Below are 24592 nucleotides of genomic sequence, written 5' to 3'. Positions count from 1 at the left end.
TCTTATCATTAATCATTATTCCATTTTATAATTACTACTACTAATTATTATTAATTATTACCATATATTCTCCAGCGGTACATTTCACTCCCATGACTCGTTTATTTTGTACCGGAAGTCTGTACCTCTCAATCTCCCTCACCTATTGCACCTCCCCATCCCCCTCCTCTCAGGCCATGACCTGTTTGTCTCTGTACCTACGACTCTGTTGCCATTGCTATTTTTGTTCACGTTTTTTTAGATTCCACATTCAAGTGAAATCCGTCCAATATCTGTCTTTCTCTGCCTGACTCATTTCACTTAGCTTAATACCCTCTAGGCCCATGCACGTTGCTGTGAATGGCGAGATTTCATTTGTTAAAGGTCTGAGTAGCAGTCCATTGTGTACATACACCACAACTTCTTTATCCACTCATCTATCAAAGGATACTTAGGTGGCTTCCACACCTCGTCTATTGTGAATAACACTGCAATGAACATGGGAATGCATGTCTCTGTTTGAATTAGTGTTCATTTTCTGAAGAAAAATACCTAGGTGTGGCATTGCTGGATCACATGATGGTTCTATTTTCAATTTTTTTGAGGGACCTCTACAATGTTTTCCATAGTGGCTGCACCAATTTACATTCTCACCAACAGTGCACAAGAGTTTCACTTTTTCCACATCCTCGCCAACATGTGCTATTTATTATTTAGATTTTTTTAAAATGTGCCTCCATGGAATCCTCCACTTCCTCTGTGCTAAACGTTATTACTCTCTATTCACTTATCAAGATTAATAGATTGGAAACCCCTCGGCGTGTTGGGGTAGACTGAATTGGTGTTCCCAGCTCTGCAGTCTCTCCTGTGCTAGAATGACGCTGGAGCAGGTGGAGTGTGTACCCCTACCTCACTGATGCTGGGCTTGGCTATGTGGCTTGCTTGCCAACGGAATATCAGCCAACGTGACATGAGTGGAGGCTCTGCATGCACCACAGGGTTTAGCTTGGGTCCTTGCACTTCTGCTGTCTGCCTTGAGGAGAGTACATGCAGACATGTGAAGCAGATCTGAACCAAACTTTCCACCTACAACTTGACAGAGAGTCCCCTTCCCACCCCCACCCTCCACTGGAGCCGAACCATGAGCAAGAAAAACAAATTTTTGTTCTTGTAAGCCACTGAGAATCTGTTGGCTAACACAGTATTACTGGAGCAGACCTGACTAATAACACTGTCTCTATGACTCACTGGGCTTCCCTGGTGGCTTAGATGGTAGAGTCTGCCTGCAGTGTGGGAGAGCCGGGTTCAATCCCTGGGTCAGGAAGATCCCCTGGAGAAGGCAATGGCAACCCACTCCAGTACTCTTGCCTGGAGAATCCCATGGATGGAGGAGCCTGGCAGGCTATAGTCCATGGGGTCGGGAAGAGTCAGACACAGCACGACTGAGCAACTTCATTTTTTGCTTTTTTTTGTTTTTATCCCTCACTAGACTGCAACGGAAAAGGCAATGGCACCCCACTCCAGTACTCTTGCCTGGAAAATCCCATGGATGGAGGAGCCTGGAAGGCTGCAGTCCATGGGGTCATGAAGAGTCAGACACGACTGAGCAACTTCACGTTCACTTTTCACTTTCATGCATTGGAGAAGGAAATGGCAACCCACTCCAGTGTTCTTGCCTGGAGAATCCCAGGGATGGGGCATCCTGGTGGGCTGCCGTCTATGGGGTCGCACAGAGTCAGACACAACTGAAGTGACTCAGCCGCAGCAGCAGACTGCAAGCTCAATGTGGGCAAGAAAGAACTGTGTCCCAAGCACACAGTAGGTGCTCAGGAAATCTGTTGATGTGATGTATGACTGAATGAATGAACCTTGGCCAGTGATGGGTCTGTCTCTTTAGCTGGCATGTAAATTCTTTAAGGCCAAGAATGACATCTGATTTCTCCCAATATCACCTAGTTATGTCACTTCCCACATTGGGTTCTTGGTAGATATTCAATAAATATTTATTGAAATTAAATAAATTGAATTTTGTGGGCTGACTTGGGAATCAGCCCTTAATTTATGACATTATTTCTATGGGAAAAATGCATTCGGAGTGCCAAACAAATTTGCAAATGAACTTTTGGAACCTCACCCGTTCATTGGTTCAGGATTGCCAGTTTTGTGGAAATCCATAACTGAACACATGTGCTATGCTTTGCAATATGGGAGAAACTGAGAAGCTGCTTTCAAACCCAAGATATTCAGCCTGCAAAAATTCACTTTCCACCCACACAGAAAAATTCAGCATAGGTTGGATCTGAGGTTCCAACAATAAAATACTAGACTTTTTTGAGCTCATTGTTTGTCTAATTGCTTTTTATCAGCTTATACTGGATGCCCATTCTTCGTACTTGATCCAAAGGAAGCTAAGATCATTTTCTTGCACACCACCACCCCCCCAACACATCTACTTTCTAGACATCTATGTAATAAAACTCAACCTTCTCAAAAGAGAAAACAAATTATTTTTCTAAATAAATCTGTGACATTTAAAATAAACACAGTGGGATGCACTACAGTTATAAGAAAACATCCCCCTTTAGAATTCCTAATTTTGAATGGTACTGGGAGCTTAACATGAGTCACAGATATGAGGCTTAGTTTTATTTCATCTTAGGCCAGAACCAAGCCAGTTTGAAACCAAGTGATCTGACATGGCTGGGAAGGGCCATCAGTTCACAAACCTGGAATGTTTTAATCATACTTAACACATCTCAGCCTGCCATTGGTAGACTTTCCCAACCACTCAATCGCCATTCATTTAACATGCATTTTTAAAGCACCTATCATGTGCCAGGCACTGTTCTAGATTCTGGGGATATGGTCATGAACAAGACGAGGCTCCCAAGCAACTTACATTTTAATAAAGGAAGAGGCAGAGAAAGAAGACCATTCAGGTAGTGATGTGTGTGTGTGGGGGGGTGGGGGTAGCTGCTCCGTCATGTCCACCTCTTTGTGACCCCACGGACTGTAGCTCAGAAGGCTCTTCTGTCCATGGGATTCTCCAGGCAAGAATACTGGAGTGGGTTTCCATTTCCTTCTCCAGAGGATCTTCCTGACTCTGGGACTGAACCCAGGGAAGCCAGGTAGTGATGAGGCCAGGAATAAAATAAAACAGTGATGTCACTGGGAGTGAGGTGAGGCTACTTCACACTGGGTCATTAGTAGAGGGGGAGATGTGCGTGCTGGGACCTGATGAGTAAGAAAGCACCAACCGTGGCAAGATTTGGGGAAGAATTTTCTAGATTGAGGAAACAGCTGGTGAAAAGTCCCTGTGGGAGGAACAAACCTGGCATAGTCTTAAGTTAGAACGAAAGGGCCAAGTAACCAAGGGCCTGATTCTTAGAAGCCCTGTATTCAGGTCCTGTGAGTAAGGGAGTCAGACTGAATTCTACAATGGAGGCCAGTGGAGGTTTTTAAGCTGGGGAATAACATGATCTGGTTGAGATTTTTAAACGCCCACTCCTCTTGGGGCAGGGGTAAGGGAACAAGAGCAGAAGCAGGGGAAGCTATGAGCAGCCTTTTCTAGAAGGCTGGAACTCCTTTATCACAGCCCATCATCAATAAAATCCCTGGAGTCTTCAGCTTCTCCAGCTGTTCCCTTCACTGTTTTGTTCATCCTGAAACCAGGCTCTCCCTGAGGATGCCGATTCCTGCAGCCCACCAAGGGCTGGCTGCTTCCTCTCCCTCATCATAAGGGTCCTCCTTGTTTCTTGCTGCCTCTTTAGAATGATTCTTCTTCCCTTCTTTCCAAGCCTGCTCCCCACACCCCAGCTCGGAAGCTCAAGCCACTGGGCCATCTCTCCAGAGGCCCCCAAGGCCCGCCCCGTCACGACCATCCACAGACCATGCAGCCTGCAGGCAATTCCTTTCTTTTTTTGAATATCTTGCTCCTCAGTTCCTCCAAAATTGTTCCGTAGTCCTTCTTGAAGACTGGCCCAGCAAGCACTGTGACCCCTAAGTTGCCCACCCTCTCTGCCAATGATCTCGTCTTCCACCCTACTTCAGTTACAGAATCCCACCCCAGACCCTGTCAGGACCAATAACTCTGCCCCCTCCGTGACCTTAATTTCAAGTCCCCCGTAGTCCGACCACTACCTCTTCTCCAGGTCCCCAGGTCCCACAAGTCTTAAACCCCAAAACAATCTCCCCTGCACAGAGCTGGCTACCTTTTCCCATCCCTCACGCCCATCCTCACCTCCCTCCTTAGAGCCCACTTCCAGCTTGGAGCCCAGGGTCCACAATTTAAGTATTCAATCCATATCATCAGGCACCCTCAGCTCCTGGACCCCACTTTCCTCTCTTGAAAACTCCCTGCTGCTGCTTAGCCGCTTCAGTCATGTCCGAGTCTTTGTGACCCCATAGACCATAGCCTGCCAGGCTCCTCTGTCCATGGGGATTCTCCAGGCAAGAGTACTGGAGTGGGTTGCCATGCCCTCCTCCAGGGGATCTTCCCCACCCAGGAATTGAACCTGTGACTCCTGTATTTCAGGCAGATTCTTTACCGCTGAGCCACCAGTCCCATCTCTGGCTAAATCTAACTCTCCCCTATCCTACCGCTATGCCCACAGTGCCAAACGTGGCCTGTGAAAGCAGAACCAGGCGTACTGCTCTCACTTCAAAAGCAAGACCATGGGCCTCACGTGCACCCTGACACTGTCTGGCAGCTGCTCCTCATTTCCCAGCTCTGTTCTCTCATCCTCTCTCTTCTGTGCCTTCCCTCACTTCTCCCTTCCAACTCCAGGGCTTCCTCCCTCTCCTCACTCTCACTCATCATACATTCCTGGAAATAACGCAAAGTCACATGAAAAGACACTGCATACACTTCTACCACTGACCTGCTCCTGAGCCCGTATTTTCCTCCTGCCCTCCCAGGACTAAGGATGGAGGGTCCCATGCTCCTGGCTGAGGCCTGGCCCCCACTGGCACAGAAGATTGTATTTTCTTTCATCTGCAGAAAGACAACAGCCCACAATTCTCTTCTCTCCCCTGTATTGTCAGTTTCTCCCACACTACTAGAACTTTCCCAGCCGCACAAAAACACAGCTATTTCATGTACCTTAAAAACCAACTCTCTGGACTTCACACTTTCCTGCAATGTCTGCTCCATGTTTCTGCAGTCTTTCTCAGCAAAGCTCCTCCAAAGAGCTGTCTCCGCTCCATCCTCTTCTCATTTTCTCTTTACAGTTTTATCACTACTTCCTGTCCTTGTCATAATTGGCAGTAATCACCTGCTAAGTCCAGTGGTTCAATTTGCTTTTCTTGCTCGACATCTCAGCACAATCTGGCACGATGGACCACTCCCCTCCTCCTTTCTTCCCTGGGCCTCCAAGAAGCCACCTTCTTTAGTTTTTCCTCTTGCTTCTGGCTGTTCTCTCTCAGATCTACTTCTTCTTCATCTCCCTGACCCCTAAACCCTGCACCAATGCTCACTGAACTCAAAGCTTAGTTCTCCAACTACTCCTCTCCTCAATCTACACCCCCTCCCTCACTGGTCTTACGACTTCACGACGTGTATCATCTGAACACTACTAACTCCCCAAATTCACATCTCCAATTCAGACATCTCTTATGAATGCCAGACCTGTGTTTGCCCATAGAGTGGCCACTAGCTACATGCGGCTATTTAATCACATCTCCACGGTGACCATCACCACCAGCTCCACCACTGTTACTGAATTAACTCCTGCACAGAGCTCTGCAAACCCAGAGAACCTACATCAGTGGAAAAGGTTGCAAAGATTATAGCAAAACTGCTTAGTGGGTGTGCGGCGATACAGGTCTGTTCGTGATCAGTTCATTTTCTTCAAGTCTAGTCTTAGGCAAGCCACAAGAAGAAAACGTTCCTACCCAATTACAATTATTCATGAGACTCTTCCTGGCCCTGCTTCTTTTGTCTGCCGGTGATTCTGACGGCAACAGCCCGGTAAGGAAGCTCAGTGAAAGGCAAGGGCAATTATGCGTCTTGCTGCATCTCAGCTTCAGACTTCCTCCATGAACTCTTAATTAATTCCATCCCCATATTTTTATTTTGTTTTCTGAACCTCTTGCGTATATTGCATTTCCCCCCTCCCCTTCATTCCTCTTGCCTTCCTCCCCCCAAAAGCCTCTCAAATTCTCTTTCTCAGCCTTCTTTTCTTTCCCCAAATTGCCCCTTGTTTAGCCTTCAGCTTCTCTGCCCCTGTTCTACTCTTTCTTATCCTTTTTCACCTTTAAAAACTGAAAGCACCAACCTGACAGACACTGTTACGGTGTGTGTGTGTTTTCCTCTGCCTGAGCTGCAGCAGGCTCCCCTCTCCTCACTTCTATAGCAGAGCCTGAGTACTGGGTTGCCATGGCAACAGTGAATCCAACCAGGCCGGTCCCAGCTACACTGGGAGCTGCCATGGCGAGGAAGCTGCTACAAGTCGCCCTGAGCCTAGATGGGTCGTGAACATCGTAATTCAAGACCAAGCTGGGCAGATTCTGCCCGGAGACTGCGACTGCACATCAGGCCTGTGCACAGCTGTACCGCGCATCAGGAGACAGCATCGTCAATAATCAGGCTTCCGCGGAGCCAACCGAATGTGTGACATCGTGAGGATTCATTTGAAACATTTCAAACATGCCTATTCTTTTATCTCCGCTGAGGAAGAACCTTCCATCTCTCTCTAATCTTGGAGAACTCTGCAGAAAGTAAAGGAAAAACTGACAGCCCCAACTTATTCCCTCTCCCCCACCTCCAACTCCCCCTACCATTCTAGCTTGGGGACCCTCTCAGCCGTCCAGGTCAAATGATTTCAGTAACACCATTGTGGCTGGGAACATCCCCGAGGATGAATTTGGATTATGAATTTGGACAATGATATTTTAGCGGGTGCCGAGATCAGTTCCCCCAGGTCGTTGCAACGGATCCTTAAAGTAGGGCAACAAGTGTGCAGCTGCATCACACTGTTTCAAAATTGCAAGTCGGTGAGAAAACTCAGGAAATACCTTTGTAGCGAATGGCACCAACCGCAGTGAGGGTCTGTTGCTGCTAAACACTCCCAACAGGATTTATGTTTACCGCAGTTCGCAACACGAATTCTCCTCACCTAAAAATAAAAATGATGGCAGCTCAGATGGAATTATAAGCAACATCAGAAAAACTCCAACACCTTATCTGATGAAGGGCCACGAGGAGGCATTTATCAACTCAAACACTGAATGTCTGTGTAATGACATCGGGCAGTGGTTCTCAAGTCCTAGTGTATGGAGCAGTTTATCACCATCTCCTGGGGGAGCTTTTGAAAGGGCAGATTCCCAGACCCCCTGCCGCTGAGACTCAAGTTGAGCAGGACTAGGGCAGGGGCCTAGGAATCTGTATTTTAAAAGAGTTCTCACAGGTGAACCTCTGTTAACCTCTGCTAACAGGTACATAGTTAGCTTTCTGATCTGCTAATAGTGATTTCCATGATCATGGAATCAGGTCACCTGGTTTTCAGAGAGACAGTCAACAGCACCTTGGAGATGAGCATCAGGGGAAAGCAACAGGCTTTGACCCCAAGGGTCAGCAGGAGGTTGACCCATGGCATGAAAATGAGGACCACCCCCGCCACACCCCTCTCAGGGGTGTCCCATCACCTCAGCTCCCAGCTCACTGCTCACACTCCCTCCACTGAAGGCGAAAAGAAAAGAAATTGGAGTTTTCCAATCATTCTCAGCCCCTGGAGCTGCCTCTTCCAGTTGCCAGGAAATAGCAGCCCCCAGAGAGGGAGATGGTGATGGGCAAACCCAGGCCCCAAAGGCAGGCCGAGCCTCCAAGCAGGGCCGGGGGAGGCAGGGAGGACCTGAGCCTCACACGGCACATTTTTTGCAGGCAAAATCCCACAGCAGGTAGTCAGGAAACCTGCAGAACTCAGAGCCAGGGAGTCGTACCTGCTGGAGACCATACGTAACTTCTTAAATCACACAGAGAAACAGAGTTCTAGAAGGAGTTTGTGAGAAGAGCAGAGTCCATTCTAAGTTGAGTCCATTCTAATGAAAAGTCCATTCTAAGTTGACTTTGTGAAGAATAACCACACCCATCATCTCACAGTTCCCAGGGTGGCTGACAGATGCAGCAGGCAGGCCACGAGCCTGAGCTGAAATTAATCAGAATGTGGATACTTCCTTGTAGCTCACAGGACATCTCTGTAATTCTGGGGTGTTTTCACAAATGTCACAGAATCTCTCTGACCTTGTTTTCTCACCTGTGACATGGTGATGGTATTGCTGACTTCACAGGGTAATTACCAACATTGCCCAGCACATAATACACACTCAATAAATGCTGGCTCTTGCTACTACATTGGAAAAAGTTTCCACGGTCCAACAAACATGTGAAACCTCACAGGCAAAAAGCAGCTTCCCTGGTGGCTCAGACGGTAAAGCGTCTGCCTACAATGCGGGAGACCTGGGTTCGATCCCTGGGTCGGGAAGATCCTCTGGAGAAGGAAATGGCAACCCACTCCAGTACTCTTGCCTGGAAAATCCCTTGGACGGAGGAGCCTGGTAGGGCCCAGTCTATGGGGTCACAAAGAATCGGACACAACTGAGCGACTTCACTTCACTTCAGGTTTCCTTAGCACAAGACTTCTGAGAGCGTTTGAATACTCTGGTTATGATACTCGAGGGCTGCCGTCTATGGGGTTGCACAGAGTTGGACACGACTGAAGCGACTTAGCAGCAGCAGCAGCAGGAGGGATATAGCAGGTAACATCTGCTCCCAGGACCACTTTTGCTCAGAACATTTAGTACAAAATGGGTCTCCAGAACATTCTATGAGAACTACTCTGAAAAAAAAGTGAAAGTGTTAGTCGCTCAGTGCTGTCCAACTCTTTGCAACCCCATGGACTGTAGCCTGCCAAGCTCCTTGTGTCCATGAGATTTCCCAGGCAAGAATACTGGAGTGGGTAGCCGTTTCCTTCTCCAGGGAATCTTCCCAACCCAGGGACTAAACCTGGGTCTCCTGCATTGTAGGCAGATTCTTTACCTTGTGAGCCACCAGGGAAGCCCATGGTAAAGAAAGGCCACCAAAACTACTACATTGGACCTGCTTCTCTAACTTAACACACTATAGGGGTTATGCCACAGCCATGTAGCTATCCCCATGCGGTTGTTTTTAATGACCTGGTGTTCTATGGATGTACCAGGGCATTTCAGTTTGTCTGTTCCTATCTCCCCAAGAGTTGAGGAAGGATCTTCCTTGGGTTTTGCCTCTGTAGGGCCTATCTTGGCTCAATCAGAACACCAGAGTCTTACTAATAGGAACTCCAGCAGTGAATCTAAGTGAAGAAAGTAAGGATAGCCAGCTTTGATGCCCAGTAGAAAACCCTTCCCAGGTCTTCAGGCTTTGAATGGCCAGACTAGAACTCTTCACCTTCAGAAAGTGAGAATCTATCAACTACTGGTGGTTCTCACGGTGGTTCTCGGCCTACAGTCTGGGATTTGGGGGAAGGATTTATGAGCTGTTTGCAATGTTTCAAAAAGCTGATTACAAAAACATGCACAGACTAAGCAAGGCTACAAGTGTCTTTGCTTTGAGCTGGAATTTTATCAGCTCCCTGTGGTAGCACAGTCAGCGCTCTGAGTGGCTCTTTTGAGATGCCCTTGATAAATAAAGCCTGAGAATGGGAACTGTTCCTTAATAAATGCAGTTTGTTGAGTAGACAAAAATCTTTCAACTATGGGAGCCCTGGGGGAAGAAATATAATAGACAGTGTTTAAATGTTGAAGCAAGCTGTTTGCAAAGGTTCTGTATGGTGAAGAACAAAGGTATATGAGATTCACTGGCCATCTCAGTGTGGTCATTTTGAATAGCTGCCTTTTCAACATGCAAAGGGCAATATGGCCTTTTTAGGAAAGTCAGAAGCCCTAAATGGCTTGCACATCATCTCTGTGACTTGGCTAGTACATGGAAACTGATGTTTTTGCTGCTCTGCTTAGAATAATGGAGAGGAAAAGAATGAAAAATGGGGGTGGGCTGAGAGCATGTGACATTCATCATGTAATTATGTAAGTCTCAGTTTTCTTTGCACTTTGTATGTTCAAATGGTCATGAGTCAAAACAACCATGAAAGAATGTTTGGTTTTCACAAATTTGGGGTTGATCCCACTTATTATGGGCTTTGACAGTGTATTAAAAAGCAGAGACATCACTTTGCCGACAAAGGTCTGTATAGTCAAAGCTATGATCTTTCTAGTAGTCATGAACGGTTTTGAGAGTTGGACCATAAAGAAGGCTGAGCACTGAAGAATTGATGCTTTCAAACTGTGATGCTGGAGAAGACTCTTGAGAGTCCCTTGGACTGCAAGAAGATCAAGCCAGTCAATCCTAAAGGGAATCAACCCCAAATATTCACTGGAAGAACTGATGCTGAAGCTAAAGCTCCAATACTTTGGCCAACTGATGTGAAGAGTTGACTCACTGGAAAAGACCCTGATGCTGGGAAAGATTGAGGGCAGGAGAAGAAGGGGGTGACAGAGGATGAGATGGTTGAATGGCATCGTTGACTCAACAGACATGAGTCTGAGCAAACTCCAAGAGGTAGTGAAGGACAGGGAAGCCTGGCGTGTTGCAGTCTGTGGGACTGCAAAGAGTTGGATGTGATTTAGTGACTGAACCACAACAGTCATGGGCTTTAAGATCAGGGTAGGATTTAAGTCCTAACCCTGACAAGGCCCTATATATACATATATCCATGAGAAGACATTTAGCCTGAGTCCTCTTCATATATAAAACAAGGATAATTTTTATCTCACTACATTATTGACAGATTTTGTTAATGCTGTTTATTATATTTGGGGGTTGGTGTGTTTGTGTGTACAATTCTATGCATCTAGAGAGACTCCCTTTGGAATAGTAACTAGAACAGCATTGGTAGGATGCTAATAATTAGTTCCCCTCCTCTTTCCCTTGGTGAAAGCACTTTAAAACTGAAGAAAATGTAAAAAGGCATCCTTTTTATTTCAGTAAGCAGAAGCAAGAAGAAAAACTAAAACAGCCAGATAAATTAAGAGAGGGAGGGTGGGTGCCATATATTTCCTGGTTCATGAATGTGTATAAGACTGTGGCCTGATATTAACCCCAAATTCCAAAGCCAATCCCATTGGGCATATTCATAAATGCATCTAACCATTCAATGCCCACATGATAAATGTGTAAATTCAGTTACCTTGCTGATTATCCACCCATTTGCAAGCACACACTTCTCTGAAAAACTTGGCATTGGAAATATAGCCAATAATAAAATTGTCTAAATAGGTAATATTTCTTGCTTACTTACTGACAGTAAGGTTTTTAATTCCATGCCTGTGAACCACTGCAGGTCTTCTCAAAGCTTGCAGCAGTGTTTAAACTCAGTAGTTCAAAGTACAAGCCTTACCATCAGATAATGACATCAATCAAACAGTTTGCATTCATAAATACAGAAATGGTAGCTAGTATTTCTGCCTACCTCTTTTCCAGCTGTTAGATAGATGTAGATATTCTTCTTAGGATGAGGAACAAGTTTGTAGAAAACAGGTGTTTCTTCTTTGATTTCATAGATAACCTCTGGACAATTCGAGGCCAAATTTTCACCAAGAATAACCTGTTTTTTTTTTTTAAAAAAAAGAAATAAAACTTCCATTAAATAATCTGAATTTCAGGGTGGCAAAACTTACTGCTTAATCCTAAGACTCCATTCTTTCTTCCTCACTATGCACACCGGCTGAGGTGCTCCTTTCCTTAATCATCGGCTCATGTCTCAGCCTTCAAGGCAAGTGATGACAAGCTTGGTATTTCTGTTTTTGTAGGGGACAAAGCCGTGCCTGCACACTCACTCTTCAGTGCTGGGGCAGCATCCTTACACGTGGAAGCCCACTGTCCACAATCTCTGACCACGTGGGCCTTACGAGACGCTACAGTGACAGCTTCACTCGTGCTATGCCAAGTGATCTTAAAACTAAAGGCAGTCAATCTGAAGATATTTGCATGGGTTACTCTGATTTGCCTATGTGAGTCTACATGGCTATGTGTTTTAGAGTAACCAGGACAACTTAGCAGGCCTACACAAGTAGGTACTTGTTTACACATCAAATACAAGTGTGGCTTTGAAACTGGACATTCCTGAGCTTCATTCATCTTTTGTCAATAAATATCTACTGAACATCACTGTATTATTCTGGCACATTCCAGATGTTTGCAAAATGGCAGTGAACAAATGGTGGGAAGATTCTGCCCTTATAGAACTTATATTCATGTGCATGCATGGGGTGAGGGCCAAAATGATAATTAACAACAAATCATAAAGTTATAAAATACACCAGCAGGCATTTTATATCATAGGCAACTACATTTAATATCTCATAAAAATCTATAAAGGAACAGAATCTGAAAAAGAATCGATTTATATATGTACGATTGAATCACTTTGCTGTACACTGGAAATTAACCCAAAGTTATAAATCAACTATACACTGATATTTAAAAAATATGTTAGCAGGTGATACAGGTCCAAATAAAATGAGATGGAAGATGCATGTTCAATGTAAGCTTCATTAGAAGGCGAAGTTCATTTAGAGTCTTGCAGGAGATTCTGGAGCAAGTTACTTAGGTATCTGAACAAAACATACTCTTAGAAAAATAATCTATTGGTGCAGAGGCCCTAAAATGAGAGCAGACCAGTATGACCTGAGCAAAACAAGCAAGGTAGGAGGGAGTGGACAGCAAGGTAATAAGGTGGATCACATAGGTTCTTGTTGGCCTGTGTAAGGATTTTGCCTCTTACTCTGGGTAAGGGACAGGGAGCCATAGCAGGGCTTTGAGCATAGGAGTGACACGGTGAGAAGGTGTGGTTTGAAACATGGATAGGAAGGCTGCTCAGGAGACTATTACCCTAATCCTGGGGAAACAGAATGGTAGTTCGGTCTCATGTTTGCCTCCTGGCTCTACCCTCCAGTAGCTGTGCTACTCTGAGCTAGTAGTTTACCGAAGCTCCCTGGGCCTCAATCTCCTCATCTCTAAAATGGAACTCATAATGCCTTCCTTATACAACAGTTGTTGTAGGACCAGATAAGAATTATGAGCAATGCTTAGCACATAATCAATACGTGATGGATAATAATCTGTTACTAGATTGCAAGCTCCTCTTGGGTAGGCACCATGTCCTAATCCTCTCTGTACCCACCCCTTTGCCCCAAACAATACAATGCTTTTCAAAGTGAAGATGTTCAGCATTTTGTCAGTTTGAAAACATCCAGATATAGCATCTTGGAGAAGGCAATGGCACCCCACTCCAGTACTCTTGCCTGGAAAATCGCATGGATGGAGGAGCCTGGAAGGCTGCAGTCCATGGGGTCGCAAAGAGTCAGACATGACTGAGCGACTTCACTTTCACTTTCATGCATTGGAGAAGGAAATGGCAACCCACTCCAGTGTTCTTGCCTGGAGAATCCCAGGGACGGGGGAGCCTGGTGGGCTGCTGTCTATGGGGTCGCACAGAGTCGGACATGACTGAAGTGACTTAGCAGCAGATATAGCATCTATATTCATTCACCTCTCTACCACTGTGGACATCAGTTACACTGGGCATATAACTGGAAAAAAAAAACAAACTGGCACCTGGGATTCTTTTCAAAGTCTACAACACATCTACTGGGCTACAACGTGCCTGTGCCGCACATCCTGATGGTGAGCACAGTTTTGCTATTTAACCATAGGCTCCTTGTCAGTTTGGCAGATGGAACTGTATCCTGCATGCACGCAGGATCTGGACCTGTCCTGTGATGGTGATTTCCTTCCATCATCTGTTCTGAGTCAAACCTGGGTGGATTTGGTGTAACTGGTAGCTCATGAGAAGCACATGAACTGCTAAGTTCAGTGGCAGCTCTGGAAAAAATCAATGTAACTAAATACATTAAATATGACTTTTACAAAAGGAAAAGCAATATTTAGGTCCCAAGGGAGTTGGGAAAGGTCTGTACCCCAAGTCATTGAAAAATGATGCTACAGCTGCACCATCCAATATGGTAGCCAGTAGCCACACAGGGCTACTTTTTTTTTTTTTTTAATTTTTTTTTAGTAAATTCTTTTTTTTTATTTTTTATTTTTAATTTTTTTATTTTTATTCTTTTTTTAAATTAAAAGAATTGTTTTTACTTTATTTTACTTTACAATACTGTATTGGTTTTGCCATACATTGACATGAATAAATTTAATTAAAAATTCACTTTCTCAGCCACATGAGTCACATTTCAAGGAATAACTATCCACATATAGCAAGTGGTTATCATATTGTGAGTGCAGATAGGCAGCATTTCCATCTTCAGGGAAAGTTCTGTTAGAGACTCTGGCCTACAGAGAATGGTGAACCAAGGGAGACCTCGGGGAGGCACTAACCAAGTGTGGACTTGCCAGGCTCCTGTCTTCCCATCTGTAATTCACATTCCTTATTAATCAGCTCAGATGCAAACAGCTGATCTGGTTCTTGGAAAGTGGTTGTATAGAAGGAAAGAGATAGAAGTCAGATGAAAATAAAAATAAGATTGATAGAAGTTAGAGTCAGGAGAAGATAAAACCCATCATTTGGGAGGAACACCTATGAAGCATTCTTGCCAATAGAGCTGAAGCCAGATCTGATAACCCTTTAGTGCTAACATCCACTTAGCACTAGGAAACAGAAGGGGTAGAGGAACAAGCTAAACGGTACCACAAGGATGTGAACAGCCAAATCCACAATACAAGACATTCCACAGGACCAGAGACTTCCCTTCCTCAAAAAGCCAGTGGAGGTAAACCAAACGACAAGAGGAGGCCACACAGATTCGGAGAAACAGACCAACCTCAATGTCATTTTAGGATCTTGCTCAGATACCTTGTTCAAAATCTTGTTCAGATATCTTGATCAGATAACCAATTTGAAGAAAACAAGTTTAAAAAGACATTCTTGAGTCAATCAGGAAAATTTAGTTATATGGACTTGGTATTAGATAATTCTAAAGAATTACAATTTTCCTATTAATATTTGTGATAATAGCTTTATGGTTGTGGTGATATAAAGAAATGATCATAGTTTCTTCGACATGTATAATAAAATCTGTATGAGTGAAATGACATAGTGTCTTGGATTTGCTTTCAAATTTAAAAATAAATAAAAACATACTTTTAATTTACTCATATCACTCATCCACTTTCAGTGAGCTAGGAGCTGCCGTGTAGTTGTTACTGGAGCTTATTCATTTCTGGAGCATGGTGGATGCAGATGAGTAGGGGCTAGAAAGATCTTATTTGGGTCAATACAGATTTGTTTACTAGATCCCTTGGAGATAAGGCATCAGTATTCTCTCTAGAACTTGGAACTATGTCAGGGAAATTGCTGGGGGTTTTTTTCTTCTTTAAATTACCAATGTATATTTGTGCCAGGATTTGCCAGTTTCTTGAACAAGCTACCTTGAGTGGCCAACACTGAAGCTTGTCCCAATAACTAGAGATGCTGGGTTTAAAGGGACATGCTTCATTGTTGGTGAGAGTAAGACTTCTCCGGAAGGTAATTTGGCATCATCTATCAAAATTAAAGAACACATATCCTTAGACCCTGCAGCCCTTAGTATATATGTGAAATGATGCATGTAATGGGTACTAACTACAACATTGTGTGTTTTGACAAAGGACTGAAACAACCTAAGTGTCCAACAATAGGGATCCAGGTAAGCAAACTATAGTGCAAACAATAAATGCTAGTTAGCAATAAAAAGAGTTAAAATGCTTTTTATGTATTATGTGTTCAAATGTATTATGTATTATCTGTTCAAAAAGCTATGTTAAATAAGTATATCTACATGTATACACATATATAACATAGATGATTAATAAATGGGGAAAAGACTATCCTCCCCCTTTTGCTTGTAGACATATATAAAATATCTCTATTTTATAGAGAGATATTTGGTTGCCCCAGAAGTCAAGAATGGGTGACTTAACACTGCCTGTTTTCTTGGTTCTTTGAGTTTTGAACAATGCTAATACATTGTCTTTAAAAATACATACATACAATCTAAATTTCAAGTGTTTGAGGATGAGTTTGGTCAAACGGTTTTTCTTTTTGCTAGATTATGCAGAGAATGCTCTCCATAGCCCCAAGGAAGGAAGTTTCCCTGTTCATCACATTTTCACTAAACCACGAGCTACACAGAGAGCCTGGGGTCTCTGTTTCAGCGTGATCCTCATCTCTCTCAGGTGACTCCAGGAGAGGATGGGGAAGGCTCTCCTTCTCCTCCGGATTTCTATTAATATCACCTCTGACCCCACCCAACCCCAGCCCAGCACGTGGATGCTGAGAGAACACTTAGATCTTCTAACTGCAAAAGTCACATCCACTTCAACACAGAAAAGCCAGCCAGCAAGACTGGGGCTGGGCAGCCTCAGAAAAGAACACGATCAGTGCGGTGATGCAGGAAGTAATGGTGAGTCACAGAAACCCGAAACGGGCTGAGTTTTGCATAAGAGGAAATGCATCCAACACACACATACTCCCCTTGGGCATGATGCAGATTTTCATCTGTTGCTTCCAGGATACACGCTTGTTATAGATAACCTGAACTCAATCTGAGTCTCTACCGTATATATTCTCATAAGCCCCTTCATCCTCTGAGTCTCAAAAGTCACCTCCTCTGAGAAGCCTTCCCTGACCACCTCTCTATGGTGCCCCTCTGCCCCTCTCTACCCATCACTCTGCTTTCTCCGTGGTATTTATCACCCTGTGAAATGCCCTCACCACTAATCAATCCATTTACTTGTTTCCTGTCTTTCTCTTCCCACCAAGAGCGTAGGGGCATTGTCGGTGGTGTTCACGTTCATATCCTTGGCACCCAGAACAGGTCCTGGCACATAAAAAAGACACCCAATAAATATTTATTAAATGAAAAACATACTTCATTAGCATTCAAGATTTTATAGGACTCTTCAGATTTTTCCAGCTGCAGCCTGTGTAGAAAACAAAATTTTCCCGATGGAGGATTTCAGTTAGTGTCAATATATTGTTTTGGTTGACATCTTCCTGAAGCCTCATGGCAGCCTATTAACTAGCCTTGGGATTTTCCTTGCATGCAAAAATAAATAAATAAAAAACAAACTATAGTCCTGAAATGTACAGTGTGTGAGACTTCCACATTGTACAGTTAGCTATATAACCGGGACAACACCATCCACGGGAAAGATAGCCTGGGGAGGAAAATGAGGGGGAGGGAAATTAAATGAAAGACTATTTTCTTCTTTACTATGACAGTGGGAAGCCATGGGTGTTCAAGAAGTTAAACTATTTTTCACCAGATTTTTTTTCTTATACCTCACTCTGTGAGGCTAACCAGTTAAGCGTAAACAAGCCAATCTTCGCGCTTTTTTTTTTCCATCAATAGTTTCTGAGAAATGCTACAAAGGAGACTTAAACCACACACACACACACACAAGAAAGCAAAGTAATTATACAGTAGCCTTTACTGTGCTTCAGTAGGTAGGAGTAATAATAAGTATGAAATAGAAAGATTAAAGCAAATGCCTCTCTGGTTTCCTGTCTCCTGATTTCAGTGTAAGTAGTAAGAGAGGCACACAGCCTGAATCACGAGTTCTAGATCTGTGGATTACACGGGAGAATTTGTTCTGAATCAGGGGGTCCCTACACACTCACAAACTGGAATGAATGAGATGGGGGTAAACTTGAACATGACATTCTCAACAGCCGACCATGGAGGCCACTTCCAAGTTTCAACAGTTCCCACCGTCTTTACTTTTTGGTCTGTTAGCTCAGCCAGCCCCACCACCCCCACTTCCGGCCCAGGTCCTGTCCTGGGTTCCTCATGGCCTCCTTTTCCTTATTTGAACATTCTGTAGGAGTATAAACAGAGCTTGACATTATGAAAGACTTCTCTTATTTTTCACTCAAAAATTTTAAAAGCCAGGGTCCAGGCAAACTCTTCAGAGGTTACTCTGGGTGGAGGCAGGAAGAACTTTCTGGAAATGGGTTGAATTTCCCTCCATGGTAGGAGCAGAGTTTGGAGAGCTACACAGGGAATCAGTCCTAACCAAGCACAAGAGTGCTGCGTCTCTGCTGGACCTGGGGAAAGGGCCGGGTACGGCTTCCTGTGTCCTGAACTCTACTTGAGGCCCAGGGACGTTGCAGAAAGCCAGCCCTAACCTCTTACTGCTGGAGCCATTCTAAAACTCAACTGGAACAGATTTCCTACCTTCGCTCTAAAGGAGTTCACTGGGGAAAAGCCAGGCCTCCTAAGGGACTTCAGAGGCTCCCAGGCACTACATGCAGCCCCAAGAGGACAGGGCTCTGCCTTTTTCTAAAAGAGAAGTCTGCACCGGCTGGGCTGAAGCAAGCTGTCCCTAAATAGGAACAAACTAGAACCACAAAAGCCAGAGCCCTTTCTCATGAAACCTCAAATACATGCATCTTGATATTAACCTAGATATTCCAATATTAGAAAATAATAATAATTTTAAAACCAGTTCCACAAACTCTACAGAACACATTTGAATTGTCAGTGCAGCTTTTGGGGAGGCTGGTTGCACTGTGCTATGCTCAGTCACTTCACTCGCGTCTGACTCTATGAGCCCCATGGACTGTAGCTCACCAGGCTCCTCTGTCCATGGGATTCTCCAGGCAAGAATAATGGAGTGGGTTGTCGTGCCCTTCTCCAGGGGATCTTCCCAACCCAGGAATCAAACTGATATCTCCAGCATCATCCTGTACTGCAGACAGGTTCTTTACCCACCGAGCCACCTGGGAAGCCCAGAAGATTGGTTGCTTCTGTTCAAATCCCCTTGAGCAAGTTACCTATCATCTCACAACCTCAGGTTTTTTCATTTATGAAGCGGAGATGTTAACAGCATTCAACTAGTTAACCCATGAAGACACTGGTCCGAATGCTGGGCACACAGCATGAGCTCAGACACATGAGCTGTTATTATTCCTCACCCATTGCCTTATTATGCTTACAAGAAAGGCATGGGCATGGGTAAGGCTACAGATATTAGATTTCATGCATATTTCCTTATTACTTGTTTTACCACCCAGAAAAGCTCAAGATATTCAATTCTGCCCCTGAAATGATCTGCTATATGCTACAGAGTGAGCTCAAAGGAATCCAAACTGCACCCGAGCGTGTACCACAGTCTGGAGAAAGAGCTAGCCCATGTTGGTAAGAATGAGCACTCATTGCAGCATCCTGGCCATGCAACACATGGGGTATGAATTCCCAAATACTGAGTTCAGCATGGCCCTACTTTCTCAGCTGATCTCAGTAGAGACGCTGACAACTGAAAAATTATAACATGCAGTCATACTCAGAAAGGAAGTAAAATGAGGAAATAACCAGATAGAAAAGTGACTGGACATAACTTGTCTCACAGCCATGAGGATGGCAAGTCGGTAAGGAAGGGGCAGAGTAGACAATCACAAGGACATGTTCAGTTCCAAATTAGTTCAGTTTTTCTAACACCTTATAAAGGAATTTTGGAATAAAAGGAGGAAGAGGGTAGTAAAAGTATTAGCATATTGTGAGGTCTTTAATTTTTCCACTTTATCATCAATAAAATCTTCCCTTCAGAGATAGTACTGGCTAACTTGAAAGAGTGCATGCCTTTCAAGACGTGTTAAAAATGCTTCACTATCTTAAACTCAAAATGTTTCCACATATTAGAACGTTCTATTTAAAAATACTGTTTACAAGTGTGCCGTAACATGTCAATATAAGCATTTCTTTCCTCATTAACTGAGGAAAAAAGGATGCAAAATTAGGATAGAGTCTGACCTCAACTATGTTAAAAAAAAAAAAAAAGGAAAAATGCTGACAGAGGCTGCTTCCATGTAAGAAAACTAGGGGCATTTTTTCTTTGCTTTCCCCTCATACCCCGATACTTGGAAAGTTTCTCCATAAGCATGTATTACTCTTACAGTAAAACAAAATTATTTAAATAACATGACATTTTAATGGCACCAAAGTATATTAAAACTCCATGAAGTTTTCAGAGATTTAGGAAATGGGAGTGGGGGTGGGGTAGATGTATGCGTGTGTGTGCGTGCATGTATGTGTGTGTACATGCGTGTGTGTTGGTCAAAAACAGCAATGGGCTCCCAAATGCTAGTGCCTGCCTCTCATCCAACCAGGCATGTACTACCGCGCCTGGCTCTGTCAAAACGCTGTCGACTCTCGATCACCGGGGAAACTGATGAGTCAGGCTGTGGGTGATCCAAGCCCTTTCTTCTCCTCCCCCCCTCAGGCTGCCTTGGGTTGGGTTTTGTTTTTCTCTGCTCATTAGTAGCTCCGCTCTGCGGCTTAAGAAGCCAAGCTTGTGTCTATCAATGTTCGTCTTTTCCAACAGTTCCAGTGACAAGCCTGGCAAGGGACAAGCTTGAAGTTTTTGAATGAAGGATTTGGAGGTTCTCCCAAAGCACCTGCCCAGTGCTGGTTCCTCAGGACTCTGGGTGGTTTAAGGGGCTGCAGCAAGCCCTCTGTGCCCAGGACTCCTGGGGGAGTCTTGGAGTGACCGGGCTGTCCTAGGGAGCCAGGGAAGGGGTGGGCAGGTGAGCTCACAGCCTCCTCCCGAGGGCAGGATCCTCCTAAGGAGGAGCTGCGGGTAGAGTTTAATTCCTAAGAAGCTATCCTGCCAGTGAGGTAGTCCCTCAGTCAGATGGCCTGCTTCTTCTCAAGCTGGGATTCTTCCCTGAGCTTCTAAGAACCCGCCCCCACCCCAGTCAGCATGACCTCCTGTCAGCCGCCTTCCCACTCTCCCCAGAGACCCTTCATGGAGTGGCTGCCCACACCCGAGGCAGCAGCTCCCAAGTCAGAGCAACCTGAGGGATACCAGTCAGTCTCTGAAGTGGCTCCTGGCCCAAACCCCTGCTCTGCCACGTGTCCTTGTTCAATAGCTAAGTCGTGTCTGACTCTTTGTGACCCCATGGACTGCAATGCCAAGGACTGGTTTCATGGGAGACAATTTTTCCACAGACCTGGGGTGGGTGGGGGGATGGTTTCGGGGATGATTCAAACTCATTACACTTATTGTGCACTTTATTTCTAATCTAATGCCACCACTGACCTGACCAGAGGCACCAGTCCTCAGCCCGGGGGGTGGGGATCCCGATCTACCTCACCGAGTGGTGGAGAGGACTAAGTTAGTCAGAACAGGTAGAGTGATGAGCACAAAACAAGGAAACGGAAAACGGACCTGCCCCTGTTATTGGAACCCTACAAGCAAGGCAACTTTTGAGGGTGAAGCCTGGACAGATGCCGAAGAAAGTGAGACTTGGGTCAGCCACCTCTTCCTCAGCAGCTTGAGGCTGCAGCTCAGTTCCACCCCTCAAGTACCCACCCACCACAACATCAGTACCCACCAGCCAGGTACACATGAACCGTGGGGGTGAACGAACAGGACAGGCAAAACCAGGCTGTCCCATTGGAAACTATTTATAGCCAAGTGTTCCTTCACCTCCAGTTTACCATCTAACAGTTTGGTTGGCTCAGCTTTGGGGAAACGGTGTTCTTGTCAAAACACTCGTCAAAAATATCCCACATCTGAGGAAGATAATTGGTGAGGAGACCCAGTAAGGGTTGGCGGAAACGTCTTCTGCCAGGCGAAGGGGTCTAATCAGTCTGACCAGGTCACAGTGGCTCCAGACACTGCCTGACGACACTGAGACGGTGCTGAGCAACTTGTGCACAAGGACGGGTGGGTATTTACCTTTCGCCAGGAAAGACAGTTAACACAACAGGAAAGATGATCAATGTATATTTTAAAAGAATGTGTATACAAACAAACCCCCTCCCATATGCTACTGGGTTTCCTCCAAAGAAAACAGATTAAATCAAATATCTACCAGGCACTCAGCCCTGTATTGGGCTGTGGGAATTCCCGGCCTCCTTTCTCAGGAAGCTTAAAATCAAGTTGAGAAGGCAAGACAAACACACGAGGAAAGGTCAGGCATCCAAGCAAGACATCTGTAACAAGCCAAAAGGATGATATAGACAACGGGTATTTCGGGAGATGAGGGAGAAACGTGAACACTCCAGTCTTAGGAGGGCTCAGAGAGGAGGTGGAGTTTGAGCTGAGCCAAAGTATAGACTCACAGGATTCAGTAAAGCAGAGGGGAAAATACAAGAGCAATCCAGGGAGGAGGTACCGTGTAAGCAGAGGTATGGGAGCAGCACACGGGCGCATCTGGAGGAAGCCAGCCAGCAGGCAGGCTTGGCTACGGCAGGGCATGACTGCACAGAAGACAGACCACCAGAAGAAAAAGGGGCTTCCTAGGTCATCCAGTACTATCTCATTTTACAGATGAGGAAATGGATGCTCAGGGAGACTGGGTGATGGACCTCAAGTCACACAGCTAGTTGTCAGTGGGAAATCCTTTGAGAAAACAAATCTGTTAGTATTCAATTCTGAATTGGAGTAAATTAACTGGCTACAGAGAGACAAAGGAGAATCAGAGAGGGTGAAAGAGACAGTGCCCTTTCGAACCATGAATGTTGGTGGTCACAGGAGGTGCACAATAAATGCTTACTAAAGAAATTGATAAGATAACTGCTATATAATTTCAGAGTCATATAGTATCTGAGTTTTTCTCTTCCTTCCTACTGTCCCTCTCCCCCAGTGAATAAAAATCTCAACTTGAGCAGTAGTATACCCACCAAGTGGAAAAAAAGTCCTCAGAGATTAAAGTCAAGGGGAGTCTCAAAGGGTTTCAGATCTCTAACCTCTCTGTGGTGGGTGTGGATACAAAGGGCAGAAAGCAAACCCTCTATGTGGGTGGCAGGTGGGCCGGGGAGAAGGAACATCTGTTTTTTGGGGTTTTTTTTCCTCTTCTTTTTAGCCCTACAATCCCTTTGAAGCTATGAGAAATCAGGTGCTTTGTACATTTCCATCATAAAGGAGACAGAATTGAAAGGTTAAAAGTCTTAGGAAGGTGAATCAAGGATGGGGTAGGGCCAGACCCCCATATGCTTCACCCAGGCAGCTTATGAGTAAGGAAAAGAACTGCCTTGACAAGTTCCCAGGAAGCAAGGGGGCTGTCACTTTCACACATGGGTAGGGAGGTTATTATGAATAGCTTTCCGGAAATTTCTTTCAGGCCATTTCAGGGGGTGGGGGTGCTCTCTGAGCAGTACATAAAGCAGTTGGTATGGTCTTGTGCATAAACCAGAAGCAATAAAAAATAAACAAAAAAGGAGCCAAAAGCACAAAATGGATCAATATTAAAATCGACATTGAAGAAGGCACAGAGAACCAACCTTAAGTAACTGGCCATCTCCAGTCCCCAAGAATAAAACAGTCCTGTTCATTACCACGGTGCCGTAAACGGATGTCAGGTCGGAATGGATCAAGGTAGATGATGCGATCGGTTCGACTCTTTCAGGTTCATCCCCGTTTTTCTGAACATGCACACAAACGTACAAATTAAAAAAACAAAAAGATAATTTTTAACAGTGATAATTCTCATGATGATAAAATGTCACTCATGCCCACCTCGTAAGGATCCTACTGGAGCCCCCAATACATTTGTTTAGACAAGATCCCCAGGAGCAACCTTTTATCCCCTTTATCTGCAGAATCACTGTGCTTGCCCAGCCTGTGGAAAGCCATTTGTTTACTGCGTATTAACATGTATTGATTGCCAGCAGTGAGCTAGCCATCCACTTAACACTCCCCCAGCAGATATATGAAACCGAGGTCCACTTTATTGCCAAGAAAGAGCCCACCACTGAATTGGGAAGGAGACAGTCTTATACTTGGCTATTTGCAGGAACATGTGACAATTTATTTTGGTGAGGATTTGGCTTCTGTGAGGTTAAACAAGCCATTTCCTAAGGTGTGAGATGGACCATCCTATTTGATGTAATGGCAGAGAGGAAGGAATCTGGATTTATAAGAAGGCGGCAGTGTGTTAGCCCAGAGACGGGGTAAGTCATTCAGAGGGTAGAGAGGGAAATAGAGAGTCATGGATGGTGGGTGAGAGAGCACCACGGGGCTAAGGAGGAACCAACCACAAGGACTGGACCTGGTGCTGATGTTCCTGAAGAAGAAAGGAAAAACCTAACTCTGAACCTGAAGGCATTTAAATGGTCTGAGGTTCTGAGCACATATAATCACAGGCTCACTCCTGATCATTAAATAAAGCCCCTCTTTAAGCCAGAGCAGAGAGTGCATCGCCCCAAATGCCTTTTTTTTTTCTTGTTTAAAGGCATGAAGTGCTTCATGCTGCTTCCTGCCTTCAACGACAGGAAACGGAGTTTGTTATACAAATCTCTGGAAGATATGGAGCTAGAAAGAGCCGTTGCCCTCTGTATGCTGCACACGGTGTGATAGCCTGCATTATCTGCCGGAGCTCAGTTCCCAACTGCACTCAGGTTTGCAGAGACATATTTACATCTCAGCCAATGCGAAAGCCCACAGACTTCTGTAAGCATCAGGGCAACTCCGAAAACCACCCCAGTTGGGGTGCGGGGAGAGGGGCAGGGGGAGGCTGAGACTTATTAACTTCATTATGTTATTGCCGACAGTGTTTATGTATTTCAATTTATGTCTTATTAA

At 44.8% G+C, this 24592-nt stretch overlaps 1 protein-coding gene across 1 annotated transcript in view; it reads right to left on the bottom strand.

Annotated features, from left to right (window-relative positions):
* The window catches only part of PLXNC1 (plexin C1), a 155525-nt gene that overhangs the window by 107649 nt on the left and 23284 nt on the right, over positions 1–24592 (bottom strand). Inside the window, exons 2-4 of the mRNA XM_013963727.2 lie at positions 23293–23433; positions 11478–11612; positions 6994–7094 (exon numbers count right to left, since the gene is read on the bottom strand). Of these exons, the coding sequence (XP_013819181.2) occupies positions 6994–7094; positions 11478–11612; positions 23293–23433 (377 nt within the window). The remainder of the gene's footprint in view (positions 1–6993; positions 7095–11477; positions 11613–23292; positions 23434–24592) is intronic.

Source organism: Capra hircus, chromosome 5 (assembly GCF_001704415.2).
Source record: "Capra hircus breed San Clemente chromosome 5, ASM170441v1, whole genome shotgun sequence".
Lineage (NCBI taxonomy): Eukaryota > Metazoa > Chordata > Mammalia > Artiodactyla > Bovidae > Capra > Capra hircus.
This window is presented reverse-complemented; position numbering and strand designations above follow the sequence as displayed.